The sequence below is a fragment of the Hypanus sabinus genome, unplaced genomic scaffold (genome assembly GCF_030144855.1).
Source record: "Hypanus sabinus isolate sHypSab1 unplaced genomic scaffold, sHypSab1.hap1 scaffold_1211, whole genome shotgun sequence".
In the NCBI taxonomy this organism is placed as follows: Eukaryota; Metazoa; Chordata; class Chondrichthyes; order Myliobatiformes; family Dasyatidae; genus Hypanus; species Hypanus sabinus.
The window spans coordinates 106,586-121,739 of record NW_026779272.1 but is presented as its reverse complement, the minus strand read 5'-3'; the positions used below and the strand labels follow the sequence as shown (position 1 = coordinate 121,739).

At 43.9% G+C, this 15,154-nt stretch overlaps 1 protein-coding gene across 1 annotated transcript; it reads left to right on the top strand.

Moving 5' to 3' along the window:
* The first annotated feature begins 249 nt into the window (after positions 1-249).
* LOC132386562 (N-acetyllactosaminide beta-1,3-N-acetylglucosaminyltransferase 3-like) lies at positions 250-1,398 on the top strand. Its single transcript, XM_059958841.1, has one exon. It carries the CDS (start codon positions 250-252, stop codon positions 1,396-1,398), a length of 1,149 nt encoding a protein of 382 aa, XP_059814824.1.
* Positions 1,399-15,154: the final 13,756 nt, after the last annotated feature.

The following is a 15,154-nucleotide window of genomic DNA, read 5'->3' as shown; positions in this document are numbered from 1 at the left end:
GTAATGACAGAGATGGTATCCTATAGGTAGATTTGTTTTTCTGCTGGGATGGAATGCTTCAGGTCAACTAAACTTACAGCAGCGTGTAGGGCCCTGTCTATCCCTTACCTCACCACCTTTTTGGGGGTCAATATTACAAAGCATTAGTGAACCTCATTGCAGCTTAAACTTCTCATTGTTCTCAAGCATCATGTAAATCTAAAGTTTTCGTTGAATTAATCCATACTTCTTCTCTATTTCAGGTGAAATATGAGAAGACATCGGCGATTCCATGAGAAAGTAGTGCTGGGTGTTCTGATTACTCTGGGATTGTTCTTCATGTTCTGGGATAATGTCCGACGTCGAGAGACTGGTGATGTTGCAGAAACTGTTCATCGCAAAGATCTGCCCAAGGTTGTTACTGGTGATGCAACTAGATCAGTGCTCAAGCCAAAGTGCCACGCGAACAGGACATTGCTGCACCTGTCCTCATTTCATCAAGAGAACGAGCACATTAAAAACTTCTTGTTGTATAAACACTGTCGAGAATTTGACATGATTGAAAATGTCCCAGACAAATGTGGTGGTCGAGAAGGATCTCACAATGTCTTCCTGCTCCTGGTGATCAAATCTCACCCTTTCAACCAGGATCGGCGGGAAGTGGTAAGGAAGACCTGGGGCAAAGAACGCGAATTCAATGGGGTCCTAATTAAGAGAGTATTTATCTCTGGTGTCTCTCCTGACCAAAAAGAAAGCAGGAAATTGAATCAGCTGTTAGCCATGGAAAACAGAGAACACAGAGATGTTCTACAATGGGATTTCTTGGATACCTTTTTCAACCTCACCCTCAAACAATACAAGTTGCTGCAGTGGGTCAGTGAATTCTGCCCCAGTGCTAAGTTCATCTTCAATGGAGATGATGATGTATTTGCCAATACCGATAACATGGTTGATTACTTGCTAGGCATGAAGGTTCTCCAACACCTGTTTGTGGGCCGTCTCATTTATGGGGTTGGTCCTATTCGCAAAAAATGGAGCAAGTATTATGTTCCAGAAATAGTGACCACCATCAAGTCGTACGCTGGTGGAGGGGGGATACTTATGTCTGTGTATACAGCTCATATCATTTACCACATAGCCCAAGACCTTGAACTATTCCCCATTGATGACGTATTTTTGGGGATGTGTCTGGCCAAGGCTGGACTAGCCCCACGCTCCCATAGCGGATTCAGGACAGCTGGAATCAGTGTTCCTTCAACCCAAGATGAATCTTTCAATCCTTGCTATTACCGTGAGTTGCTGCTAGTGCACCGTTTTCGGCCTTTCGAACTGCTACTGATGTGGGATGCGGTGCATGATGCCAATCTGAAGTGTGCTCGTGCTCCCCAGAAGTCTGCATCCACGGAAAGGACCACATGAGTCATGAGAATGTAGCAACTGTTGGAATGGAATGCAGTTTGTGCACATGTGTTAATCAGTTGTTTATGCAATGTACGAAGGTTAATTCCTAAATTATATTGGATATATTAACTCATAGGGTCGGCGCCTTTCTACATTCTACAAATGTTTGAAAAGCTATCAGGTGTCATCGCTCAGCCTAATTATTACTGCACCCATAATGACTTCCAATATTGACAGAAGCATCACAATTTAAGTCAATTGTAAAGTTATTCCAAGTGGGCAGTCCTTGTTGCATTGCGTACAGACAGGTACAACATGTTCACTTGGGGCATTTGTATAATAAGGCACAAATAAAATTTTTAGTAACAGTTATATCTGTGTATTTTTTTCTTGCCGTTTCTTACATGCCCCTTGCAAAATGTGAAAAAGACAAATGCATTTCTTGGACTGGAACTGTGAGAACAACAAAGAATCTAGATCTGAAATTGTCTCAGGGTTGGAGGAATGGAGAAACTTATGGTCATCACTTCTGTACTCAAATGTCAGCCTGCACTGTGTCTGTGTAACTACATATCAAATAAAAGCACACACGCAGGAGATGGATTGAACTGGAGTATTTACATTGAGAGAGGGAAAGAGATCAATGAACATGTGGGGACAACAGATCAATATGCATACATAGACGGCAGTCCATATGTAGTGCGAAGGGGAGTGGCATTAGATTTGGCAGGTGTCTTGTCTAAGACGATGTACTCGGTTGCCAGTGTCATGTTGCTGGTATTGACACGGTCATCACTGAGAGGTAAGTCCGGTAGCTTTCACTAGTGGCCAACCTGGACATCGGAAATCTGGAGAGGAGGGAACTTCAATAAGGCTCACTGTCCGAGGGGCAATAGAGCAATCGGTGACCAATCAACTAGTGGCCAATCGTCATTTGGGTTTGATTAGTAACAGCAAATTAAAGGAAGGTGGGGCAAACCCAGTGGCTGTCTTCTGAGTAGAAACATAGAAAACCTACAGAACAATATGGGCCTCTCGGCCCTCAGAGCTGTGCCGAACATGTCCCTACCTTAGAACTACCTAGGCTTTACCCACAGCCCTCTTTTTCAAAGCATGTGACCACCCAGGAGTCTCTTAAAAGACCGTATCTTTTCCGCCTCCAGCACCGCCGCCGGCAGCTCATTCAACGCACTCACCTCTCTCTGTGTAAAAAAAAACTTACCCCTGACATATCCTCTGTACTTACTTCCCAGCACCTTAAACTATGCCCTCTCATTCTAGCCATTTCAGCCCTGGGGAAAGTCTCTGACTGTCCACACGATCAAGGCCTCTCATCATCTTGTACACCTCTATCAGGCGACCTCTCATCCTCCATCGCTCCAAGGAGAAAAGGCCGAGTTCACTCAAACTATTCTCATAAGACATGCTCCCCAATCCAGGCAACATCCTTGTAAATCTCCTCTGCACCCCTTCTATGGTTTCCATGTCCTTCCTGTAGTGAGGCAACTATAACTGAGCACAGTACTCCAAGTGGGATCGGACCAGGGTCCTATATAGATGCAACATTGCCACTCAGGTCTTATACTCAATCCCACAATTGGTGAAGGCTAATGCACTATATGCCAACTTAACCACAGAGTCAACCTGTGTAGCAGCTTTGTGTGTTCTGTGGAATCGGAACCAGATCCCTCTGATCCTCCGCACTGCCAAAAGTTTTGCCTTTAATGCCATATTCTGCCATTATAGTGCAGGGACTGCGGTCTGCAGTCAGGTACTCAGGATCACTCAGCATAATGTTGCACGAACATTATTAGCAAAACACTCCGACACCAGACGGGTTTCATTTTATTACAGACAGAAATGCCAGTTTGGTACTACAAGTAAATTGCATTTCCACATCGGCGGAGAAGTGTGCTGACACCCCTCGCTGTCTGTAAAAGCTGTGACGAGATGCTGAGGTGTATTCAATATGGACTGTGCCTTTAAAAAGAGAGAGAGTTGGTGTACATCGATTCAGAGAGAGAGAGAGAGAGAGAGAGAGAGAGAGAGAGAGAGAGAGAGAGAGAGAGAGAGAGAGAGAGAGAGAGAGAGAGAGAGAGAGAGAGAGAGAGAGAGAGAGAGAGAGAGAGAGAGAGAGAGAGACAGAGAGAGAGAGAGACAGAGACAGAGCACGGAGCAGCTCGTGAGTCGCCATGGTTATATAAGGGCGGGGCTATATAATGGGCAGCTGGCGTTCAGCATGTTTGGGATATATTCAAGGTCAGCCTGCTTTTCACACTTTTCACACAGACACACGGAAGACACGGACAGAAATACTGAAGAAATAGACACTGGATGAACTTTCAGTGCCCACGAAAGGGTGGGTTTTGATCGCAGTGTCGGAAAGGGGTGGCCGGTGGAATGTTATCGGTGTGTTTAACCTTTGATAACTTTACTGCGTGAAGGCGGTACTCTTTTGTGTGATCACAAAACTTTAACAAGACTTCGGAATGCAACTGAACGATCAACGACATCAGCTTACTTGGAAAACAAATCACCTCTCGATCTCTCTCTCCTCAATTCTACTCCTCTTAATATCACGAAATGAACTGACGTCATTCCTATACCATCGTAAGACTGTATCATTTACCACCTAAGCTGAAGATGTTTGAGGTTTTATATTTACACGCTTACATATGCATAAACTCTGCTAATCTGTTTGGTTTATCTGGTTTTATATTACGAGATTACGTGGATACTGTTAAGTAGTGTTTTGTTTGTAACAATACCAGACTCCAGGTGTGTTCTATTTATGCTGGTTCTTTTAACCCGTTACGCGGTACGTAACAAAACTGTTCCAACCACTACATCACACCCCATTTCTGTAAACCCCTTCGACACTTACAGCACTCGGCATTTCCGCAAAACCTCCATCATCCAGCCTGGTTCATTCCGACGACAGCAGACCCGAGAAAGATAAAGTCGTGTCAGATTGAATGGCTCATAAAACACTGTTGACCAATAGAAACTACAGACTGATCAAGGACCGGGGAAGCAGACAAGCCAGTTCTCTCTGCCTCGCCCCGACCCATTTTGTGGACTATGAATTGATTCTTACACTGGAATAATTTAATCAGAGGAACTGAATGTGGACACAGGGAGCTTCAGGTAATGATCTGCTAAACCTGAGACCATTCTCAAACAAGTCGCCATTTGTTATGTGAAGGGCGTGGACTCTGAACTGATTCTTGACTCTGGGACAATCTAATCAGAGCAATAAACCAGAGACCATGCTCAGGGGAGCGGCTACTTGTTATATAAAATGCCAGACATATCAAAGAAGCAATCGGTGGTCTCGTTAGACTCTGTCTGGGTTGCATCATTTAACTGGTTTGGACCAGTCAGGGTGTAAAGATACGAATACACAAGGCTGAGGTGGGCAGAGCCAGGTACAATATGTTGGTTGTAGCTCTGTACTATGATCAGTAACCATGTGACCCAGGTAGGTCAGGTGACCTTAAGCCAATGGTTTGGAAATCCAATGGTTCAATTAATGGGGAACAATATAAGATTCCGGAGCACGAAATATGCCAGGGTGATAATTCTCCAGCGGCCAGAGACCAACCATTGTCGAAAAGTAGTACCACACGGACACGTGGAGATCGGATACATGGGGATCGGAATATGATGAGAGGCATTGACCGTGTGGATATTCAGAGGCTTTTTCCCAGGGCTGAAATGGTTGCCACAGGAGGACACATGTTGAAGGTGCTGGGGAGTCAGTACAGCGGAGGGGTAAGTTTTTTTTTTAACTCAGAGAGTGCTGAGTACGTGAAATAGGCTGCCGGCAACAGTGGTGGAGGCGGATTCGATTGGGTCTTTTTACGAGACTTTTGGATAGGTACATGAAGCTTAGAAAATTAGAGGGCTATAGGTATGCCTAGTCATTCCTAAGGTAGGGACATGTTCGGCACAACGTTGTGAGCCGAAAGCCCTGTATTGTGCTGTAGATTTTCTATGCTTTTTATGTTTCTATGGAAACATAAACGTAGACTCTTTACCGGGTAAAAACTTTTCTCTTAATTGACTGTTCATGGAGTGTCTGGGTTTCCAGTAGTGTGCACACAGGAAGATAGTGTGCAAATCTACGTGATTTTAGTAGAAATAATAAAATATACTTGTTGGTAAATACAGATTCTCTGTATTTCATTGATCATTGTTACAAGGAATGATTCTTGTCACGGTGGCATCCATCATTAACATTGCCCACTAACAGGACGTGCCCTCTACACAGGGTTACCATCGGTAAGGAGATACAGAAGCCTGAAAGCTCAGGCTCAGCGATTCAGGAACAGCGTTTTTCCCCGCTGCCACCTGTATCTCAGTTTTGTTTTCTCTATATTTATTTATCCTGTATTTCATTGTACTGTTGCCGTAAAGTTAACAATTTTGCGACGTATGTATGTGATATTAAATCTGGTTCTGATTCTTTAAGTGTACCTTTGAAACCTTTGATTCTGATTCAGATACAGGGGGGATATGTTAAATCGAACTTACATTATTCGAAAGCCAATCAGAACCTCATGTACTGTGCAGTAATATTCTGTGTTCTGTGCTCGATCGAGAGTACCGTATCTTGCTATAGTTAAGTAAGTCGATTAATTATTTAAAATTATTTAAATTAATTATTAATTAATTACACCTTGCTTTTCCAGACTACTCCCAATGCGTTGGATAATAAAGTGCAGGAGAATAAAAAAAAAACAATAGACCATATATATATTAGTACCGACCGCTGGATGATCTCGATAGCTTTGCTTGGAAGGGACTTGCCAAGTATTATGTAATGATGAATTGTCCTCGGTGTTGAGACTATGCTGGTCATGGGGTATGAAGGGAAGTATCTGGACAAACAGGAACATTAACGATAGTCAGTATGGGCCAGTGCGCAGTAGGTCATGTCTAACCAATCTCACAGAGCTTTAGGACGTAGTAACCAGGAATGGTGTTGACAGCAAGGCAGTGGATGCGTCTGCACGGACTTCAGCAAGGAATTTGCAAGATTTACACGGAAGGATGGTCGGGACGGTTCAGTCGCTTGGCTTTCACGATGAAGTAGTAAATTGGATTAGCCATTGGCTATGTTGGGGAAACTAGAGTGTGGTAATGGATGGTTGTCTCTCTGATTGGAGGCTAATGGAGAGAGGAGATCCGCAGGAATCGTTGCTGTGCCCGTTGTTATTTGTAATCTATATCCACGATCTCGATAATAATGTCGTTAACTGGATCAGCAAATTTGCCGATGACACCAACATTACGGATGTAGTTGACAGCGAGGAAGACTACCGGAGCATGAGGCGGGATCTGGACCAATGGAAAAATGGCCTGAAAAATGGCAGATGGGATTTAGATCAGACAAGTGTTAGATGTTGCTCTTTGGGCGGACCAGCCAGGGTGGGTCTGACTCAATGAGAAATAGGGCACTGAGGAGTACGACAGAGCAAACGAATCTGGGAATGCAGGTCCAGCATTCAACGAAAGTTGCGGCACTGTTACACAAGGTCGTAAAAGAAACTTTTCGCACATTGGCCGTCATAGACCAAAGTACTGAGTACAGGAGTTGGGACGATATTTTGCTGCTGTTTAAGGCTTTATTGGGGCCTAATTTGGAATAGTGTGTGCAAGAAAGATTAAAATATGATTAAAATAATGCGGAAAAAATTACACGGCAAATGCCGGGACGGACTGAATGTTTTTAATTAAAAGGAAATATTACACGTGTTAGCAGTTTATTCCCGAGCGGGTAGAAGACTGAGGGGAGATTTGATAGAGATATACAACATTATGAGGCGTATAGAGAGTGTAAATGCAAGCGGGCTTTCTCCACTGATATCGGGCGAGAATACAACTGACGATCATGGGTGAAGAGCGAAATGTGAAATGTTTAAGGGAAACATGAGGGGGAAATTCTTCTGCCTGAGGGTGGTCAGAGTGTAGACAGAGCTGCCAACACAAATGGTAATTGAGATTCCGATGCCAATCTTTAAGAGATGTTTGGAGAGGTACATGGATGAGAGGGATATGGATGGCCACGGTCCGGGTGAGGTCGATGGCAGTAGGCAATTTAAATAATTCCTCACTGACCTGACGGGCTGGAGACCCTGTTTCTGTGCTGTAGTTTCCTATGGCAGTCTGACTGTGTATCTGGGTTAGAGCTTCAGCGTCACACAGCACCGACCGATCTAGAAAGTCGTTCATACTGTTCGATCCCTCTGTCCTTACAACACTGAAGTAATTTGGATGGTTATTCTGTATTCTCCAATTGCCTGCGATGGTCTTGAAGGAAGACAACTGTGAGCCTGATTATTGCTTTGCCTTCGCTGCGTTTTTAGTTTGCGTAGTTTTGTATGTTTCATTTATTATTGATTTCAGAGGGAGACACGGATTCCACACCGGCCATGTGGATTCAGGGTTAAAAGGATCGAAATATGAGCGTATCCACACCCGATACGATAAAACCACGATTCAGAGGTAAATTGGCATTTGGATAAATTGGTGTGTACTTGAATTGGGAATTCGGATTGCCATTCTGGACGGCTGGTTCTTGTAGTGAGCACCAGTAGCTGCTGCTGAACACTTTGAAATTCTGGTTTCTCGTTGTAGGGCTCCATTGGAAAAGATGCTTTGAAGTCATTGTAGCATTTGCCCTGTAATATGTAAGTGACAGGTCAGTTTAGAAAACCCGCTGGCGCAGTCAATCACTCAGCGATTTGCTGACGTCGTCCCCCTTAATTCCATTAATTATCCAGGTGCTGCTGTGTGATCAGATTAAATCGATTATTTCCTCAGCCCTATTTATTGGAGCACTGTAACTGCGGACTCGCAATAGAGTTGTAAACTGCAGCAGAATTTCGACTCTGCATGAGGAACACAGCTGCGCTCTATCTTCCAGCCAGAATTCACTCTATCTACTACATCATCTGCCTTCTGTTAGGAAGCCAATACTGAATCAACGTAGCCAGGTTTCCCTCGGTCCCATGCCTCCTGACTTTCTGATTGAGTCTACTATAGGGAACTGATCAAACTCCTGACCATAATTAATGCAGCCACATCGACTGTTCGGATTCATCTGTCAGTTTTATTTTCATTTTCAAATAATTCAATCTGACTCATAAAGGACAACATGCCATGTTTTCTCTCCGCAGCCAGACTACATCTCTCCAAATACTCATAAGTTCCTCCTTCAATAATCCCCTCCAGTAGTTTACACACAACCGATGTAAGACTCCCTGGTCTATAATTCCAAAAACTATCCCTATCATCTTTCGTCAACAAATGAACAACATTTTCCACACTCCAATCAACTAGGTCTACTTCCGTGGCCAGCGAAGACACAAATATCCTTTCCAAAAGCGCAGCAATATCCGAGATCGCCTTCCAGAATTACCTGGACTATATCCCTTCCGGCATCGGGGAATCATCTATCATAATGTTTTCCTAAATTTCCAGCGCATCCTTTCTTAGTTTCGGCATGTTCTAGCATATCTGCCTTTTGACGCTGTGTTCACATTGATCAATGTATTCAGTGAGGAGCTTCCCCTCCTCTTTGGACTCCAGATACAAGTATTCCTCTTTTACCTCTGATCTACCCACTCTCTCTCCAGCCTCCTCCTGTTCTTCACAGTGCAACTTTTCAAGGATTTCTCAAATCCCCCTGGAAGTCTTTTAAGTCCATTGTTAAATTCCTTCCTGTCTACATTGTGACTTGCTGTATCCTTACCTGATCCTTTCTTCCTTTTCTGTAAGTATCGTTCTTTCTTCCTCTTGACGTGTTGTTCCAACTTTCTTGTCTCCCAGGGTTACTTTACGCTATCGTCCTTTCCCTGCGTCACTGAGACAAGCCTTACTGAACCCCGTGTCAGTGCTCCCTAAACAATCCTCACATATGTGTTGCGCAATACCCCGAGTGCATCATTTCCCAATGTACGTTCCTGAGCTCCTGCCAGGAGTCACCACACATCGCTGTCCCCCAATTAAATAGATCCCATGCTCCCTGGTCCTAACTCTGTGCAAGGTAAATGTCGGTGAATTCTCCCTGTTGTTCTGAAATGCGGACCCGCGGAAAGATCTGTCACCTGACCCGTTTCCTTTTCTAATATTAGATCTGGTATGGAATGTTCGCCAGTCAGCCTTTCTTCTTATAGTGACATGAATCCTTCCTGAACACAACTGAGAATTTATGCCATTCCTAAAAATTTTACCTTGGGTATGTGCCAAAGACTATTAGGGAAGTTGCAGTTGCTGTGCCAATAACGGCTCATTTCCAGTTTCCGCTTCCCGGTCGGTTTCTCACTGTTGCCGTTGCGTTTTTTTTGTTAATCTTGTGGGCGGCTGTACAGGATACTCCAAATGGGGAGATCGCGCCCATTTCAAAAGGAAGAACAGAAACAGTGTTCGTCTCCCAGTCTATTTAAAAACGAACGCTCCACGTTGTCCTCCCTTTCTGCAGCTGCGATACTATCCCTGGTTTCCCATCGCACTCACTTTACACTCTGTTACCCGACCCTGTCCATTTTGAAGAAAGTAAAACCCAGAAATTCCTGAAGCCATCTCTGTCCTTGCGTCAGTCGAGTGTCTGTGATAGTTTGGAACATACTTCAACCAAAGTGACAATCACGCCTGGCGCATTGAACGTTTATATTGCTACCTACCTGAAGTGTAGGAAGCAAACAATCTTCCGCCAACTTTACAATTTCCGGTTGAGCAGGTATATGATTATTTGAATTTATGACATATTTGCCAAATCTGTTCATTGTAAAACGACTTTATTTGAAAACTCCGCTGAATTTTCATTAGACACGGGCGTTATCTACACAGATGGCCATTTAATGTAAACACATACTTCATTCCATTTCTCAGCTCCTCTCTGAATTTCCTCTGTGTCAGTGTATAGATACAAGTATTGATGCACATGCTGAGAAATTGTAACATGAACCCAAATTGTTGTAGGATGTATACCGGGGAACTCAAATATCTGTCCTGGTAAAAATAGTTTTGAGTTTGCCATTTCAGGGAATGGGCTACATAGGGCATCCAAAATAATATAAAATTAGCTGATATAGAAAACAACAAAATCATCGATTTTCTGCGTTTTTCTACCTCGGTATCTTTCTGAATGTCACTGCTGTGCCGAAGCCTTCTGCGGACTCTATTTGCCACAACGATATGTCTTACGGTTAACCCGTTAAACACCAGGATTAAGCCGATTGGTAGCAATGGTGTTAAAATGCTCTGCAGTAATGTGTACCCTCTCCACACGGGTGAAGTAACGTATTCATGTGTGCGGATGCACCGCCACGGCGTGTTGTCAATGATGACGTAAGGTTCAAGGGCAAAGTATAACGGGACACATTTCCCGCAGCTCACTATAACCACGGTCACGATAACAACCGTTGCTATTCTCTCTGTGCAATATCGCTCCCGCAGCTTTCGGCAACATATTGCGATGAAGCGATCGAAGGTAAAACTGACCGTGAACCAAACAGAACAGTCCGTCGTTACAACCTTAAATACAAGTGTCAGAGCGCATACAGGAGTGATGAGCAGGAATCTAGAATAAATGTAGATATTGTTGGTCTGTTCCACTAAAGCAGCAACGATAACCACCATCAGATCCGCTGTTGCCATTCCAACCAGGTAACGGGTGATGCATTTGGAGAGTCCGCATTTTCCCCGAGAAAGGATCACAATCGCCGTTAAATTAACTGCATGAAATTTGGAAACATAGTAGAAATATGGTCAGTTCCCTGAATGTCCCCATTTTACCGATACTATCAGGGTATGGTCTGTTTGGAAGTGGGAAGCGGGAATCCAGTGTGTGCGGTCTCGGTCGCTGCACTCCGGCTGGAGGACAATGACGGATGTGAGTGTCAGTGGATTGGCGACCTTCCCACAGTTTAAAGCGAGGCATCCGCATTCAACGACTCACGGACCGGTGAATGGAAGATGGGAAACAACATCATTCCCATTATTAGGAGAGAAACACTTGAAGGGATTGTTTGCAGCGGTGAGAAAGAGGAATGAAAAGATACAAAACACAATTTATCATTTACTGACTTATGTAAGAACACATCTACTTGTCGAAAATAGACTGGACCGTCATTTAAACCAGCTGCAACATTGTCATATGTTAGAAGTGTCTGCACTGATAGAGACTCGGCCCTAGAAAAGCAGAGACCGGCATGTCTTCAGAAAGCTTAGCGAGGTGAAATTATGAAACAATGTCAATATCGGCACGAACCTAACTAACAAAAGAAAAGTCACTTCCATCAAAGTACGAAAATAAAAATAAAACAATGAGAAGCTTAAATCCACCATTCAGGAACACGTTTCAGCCGATGGTGGCATCTGTGCTTAGTAACAGTGCGGATACCGCAGCAGAGTAACGACGGCACCATACATAAAGTGACCAGCTCCGGCATCTTACCGGGGACACCAACCGCCACAAGTGTGGGATAGAAAATAGCCGCGATGTAGTAAATCGTCGAATATCCCATATTCCGTCAGAAGCAGCGTTCAGTTGTACGGAGTGTTTCAGCTGCTCAGATGGACTGGTGATCGGTTTAGCAGATTTTTATTGAGGTGAGAGCAATTCCACTAAGACAATTAGCGTGGCGATCACGTCAGGGCCATTATTGACAACCAAATGCACAAACACTTACGTTAAACTATTTTTATTCACTGTTCCCGTGTCATTTACTTGACTCCTCAAGGGATATTGCAATCTATTTACTTTAAAACAATTTAAACTATTTAGATAGGGTATTTCTTTAAATCTGTGTTGCTTTTAAATTAGGCATTCATGTTGAAGTCGATTTATTTTGTAACAGTTGACGGAGTATATTCGCTTCTGAAATAAAGGAAAGGAGTTTGTTCTGACAGGTGTAATGGAGAACAATTCTTTGTTAAATGGGAACATTCGCTCTTTCTTTTCGTTCGTTCGTTTCAGTAATTCCGGGCGGTTTGAGTGATGCAAACCACAGTGACAGCTGACATATGTTACAATGAAATACACTGCAAGTATTTCTGCAAACACTGTAAAAGATCCAAAGCGATATTCCAGAGACCTGTGATCAAAATCCGTAGATTCCCAGGCTGTTTTATATTTGCCAGCAAGTTGTATTTTCTTTCTCCTGATTTACTGTCAGGTATATTGCCTTCCGAGCGTCACTGTAAGTATGTGCAGAACAGCGGATGTGGTGAAGCTGACCTGTCAATCACACTTCTTTCTGCTCCTGCCGTGCACCGCTCCGTGCCGATTGTGGTTCGCGTACCGATGAACGGCCCTCGGCTTATTGAAGAACGTCCCGACACTCAGTTTCCATTGTGGAACTCGTACCAATATGCGGCCCTCGGTTGACTCGAGAAAGTATCACCTCTGCCTTCAAATTCACCCTTCCAAAATGAATCTCTCCGTAATTTTCCGGGTTGAACTCCCTCTGTAACTTCTCAGCGCTGTCCTGTGTCCTGTCACTGTCCTGTTCTAATCTGTGAGAATCTTCTATACTGTCCATAATTTCACCAACCTCCACGTCATCGAAAACACAATAAGCCATCCTTCCACCTCCTCATCCAAGTCATTGATAAAAAGACAAATAGCCCTGGGTTCAGAATAAATCTCTGCAGGACACCTGTCACCAAAGGCCAGGGAGAAAACGCTTCATCCACAACTATCTTCTGCCTTCTGTGGGCGTCAGTCCTGAATCCGCAAGCGAACTTTCCCTGGATACCAAACCTTCTGACGTTATGAACGGTCCTACCATGGCTAATCTTAACGCCATGTTAAAATCCATTCATATCAGATCATGTATCCCCCACGTTATTTCCGGAAGACGACGGAACAAACACGTTCTCCCATCTGTTTCTCTCTTTTAGTCTCCGCCTTCGCTCGGGCGAGTGTAAAGATGTGAATTATCCTCACCCTCCGGGGGTAATCTGGTAGTGGTTACCCAACTCCTTCATCCACATCACCGTCGATGGCCTGAAACGTAAATCCAAGAGCATCATCTCATCTCGGTCCAGGCCTCCCATTGACAATATGTTTTCTGGAACTCAGCTACTTACTACAGGACATTGACTATCTCTAAGGGGTTTGAGTTGGTTAATATGGTATCACTCCTACTTGTTTGGAGGGGGTCTGGATTTGATATACTGATGGACTTGCTTTGTCAGCGACATCATATGTCCCTGCAAGTCGCGATGCTCTAAAGAGCCTTGGCTGATGCACTGAGTTCCTAACCATCTGTCCAATTTCCGACAACAGCTGTTTTGTTCACCCCTGGAAACAAGCTTAGCTTTGCTGTTCCTTCCATCCCTTATTATGGACGGTATCATAATGAGCCTCCTTAATAGAGCCAATTAATCGCTGCTTGCATTTGTCCTTTCCAATAACATCATACACGGTGTGTAACAAATCTAGCCCAAAGAGGGATTCTAACTATGTCATTTTAGATAACATTGTCTTTAAAGTTCTGTTCATCCGTTCAGCAAATGCACTCTATTGTGGTCGATAAGAGATACCAACTTGAGTTTTACCCCAGACAGTCTCACATATGGATGTAGAGGGACCATGACTGATTCTAGAGCGCTTTGCAATCCCCAACGGGTAGAAACTCTGTCCAACAAAATCCTGTCTCTTTACGTCAGCGGTTTTCATTATCTAGATGGGAAAGTCTCTCCCCATTTAGTGAACGCATCCACTATCTCGAAGACATAGTTCAGTCCTCCAGAGGGTGGAGGTGAAGATCGAACAAAATTAACCAGTAAATTTACACATGGTCCCTCTATGGAGCGTATCCTGAAACGGCTTTCTTAGCCGATTTATCTGGTTTCTCACTGGGCACAAATCAAACAATTCTTGCAATAATGTTCATATCCTCGCAGATTTGGCCACCAACACAGATTCCGCAACTGTTTCTATGATCTATCTGCTCCTTGATGCCCACAAATGTTATGGTGTCAAAGCATCATTTGGTTTCTTTCACAATTCCGCACCTACAATTTACCACTATCAAGGATAATCCAAATCCTTGCCTGTATCCATCGATATTTCCCATAATCTTCAGAATCCTCTCCTGTTTGTACCTTTTCTAAGTCCTGATCCTGTTGCAGTGTCGTGACTAAGTCTATATGTGTAGAGTTTGCTGGTTTTGCTGTCATCCCTACCTCTACATCTGCACTCACTTTAATCACCCAGTTGATTCCAGTTATGAATAACTCACCAGCCTTCCTGCTCCTTTCTGGGCATGGTTTTAAGTGAACCACCACCTTTTTAATCCATCAGTTTTTCCTCTTGCCTTCTCAAATTTTTACTTCAACAAGGGAGATGATGACAATGGTTTGTCTCTACTGGGATATAACCTCTAGCTTCTCATAACGGTAAATATTCAGTCAAAGCACATGAGCATCCAGAGAATGAAGGGAGATGGGTCATGTACAGCCATCAGAGTTTAGTCTCATTCGGTATCTTGTTCAGCGCAGGAAAAGTGAGCCACAGGACTTGGTCCTGTGCTCTGCTGTTCCATGAACCTAATATGTCCAGGTGATGTGTTCACATCTTAATATCAATCTCTTCACCATCTTCTGTCCATTTTCCTACAATCATCTGTGTCTTCTGCACTGACGGGTGTAATATAGGAGGCGATGTCTTCCATTACCGGAACAAGCTCTCCCACCAGCCATGCCCTTGAGGAGCGGGATGTTTCCGGCTGTGCAGTGACGTAAGCCGTGTCGGCAA

Excerpts from the sequence above, each read along its gene's own strand:
- LOC132386562 (XM_059958841.1), top strand. The coding sequence starts at position 250 with ATGAGAAGACATCGGCGATTCCATGAGAAAGTAGTGCTGGGTGTTCTG.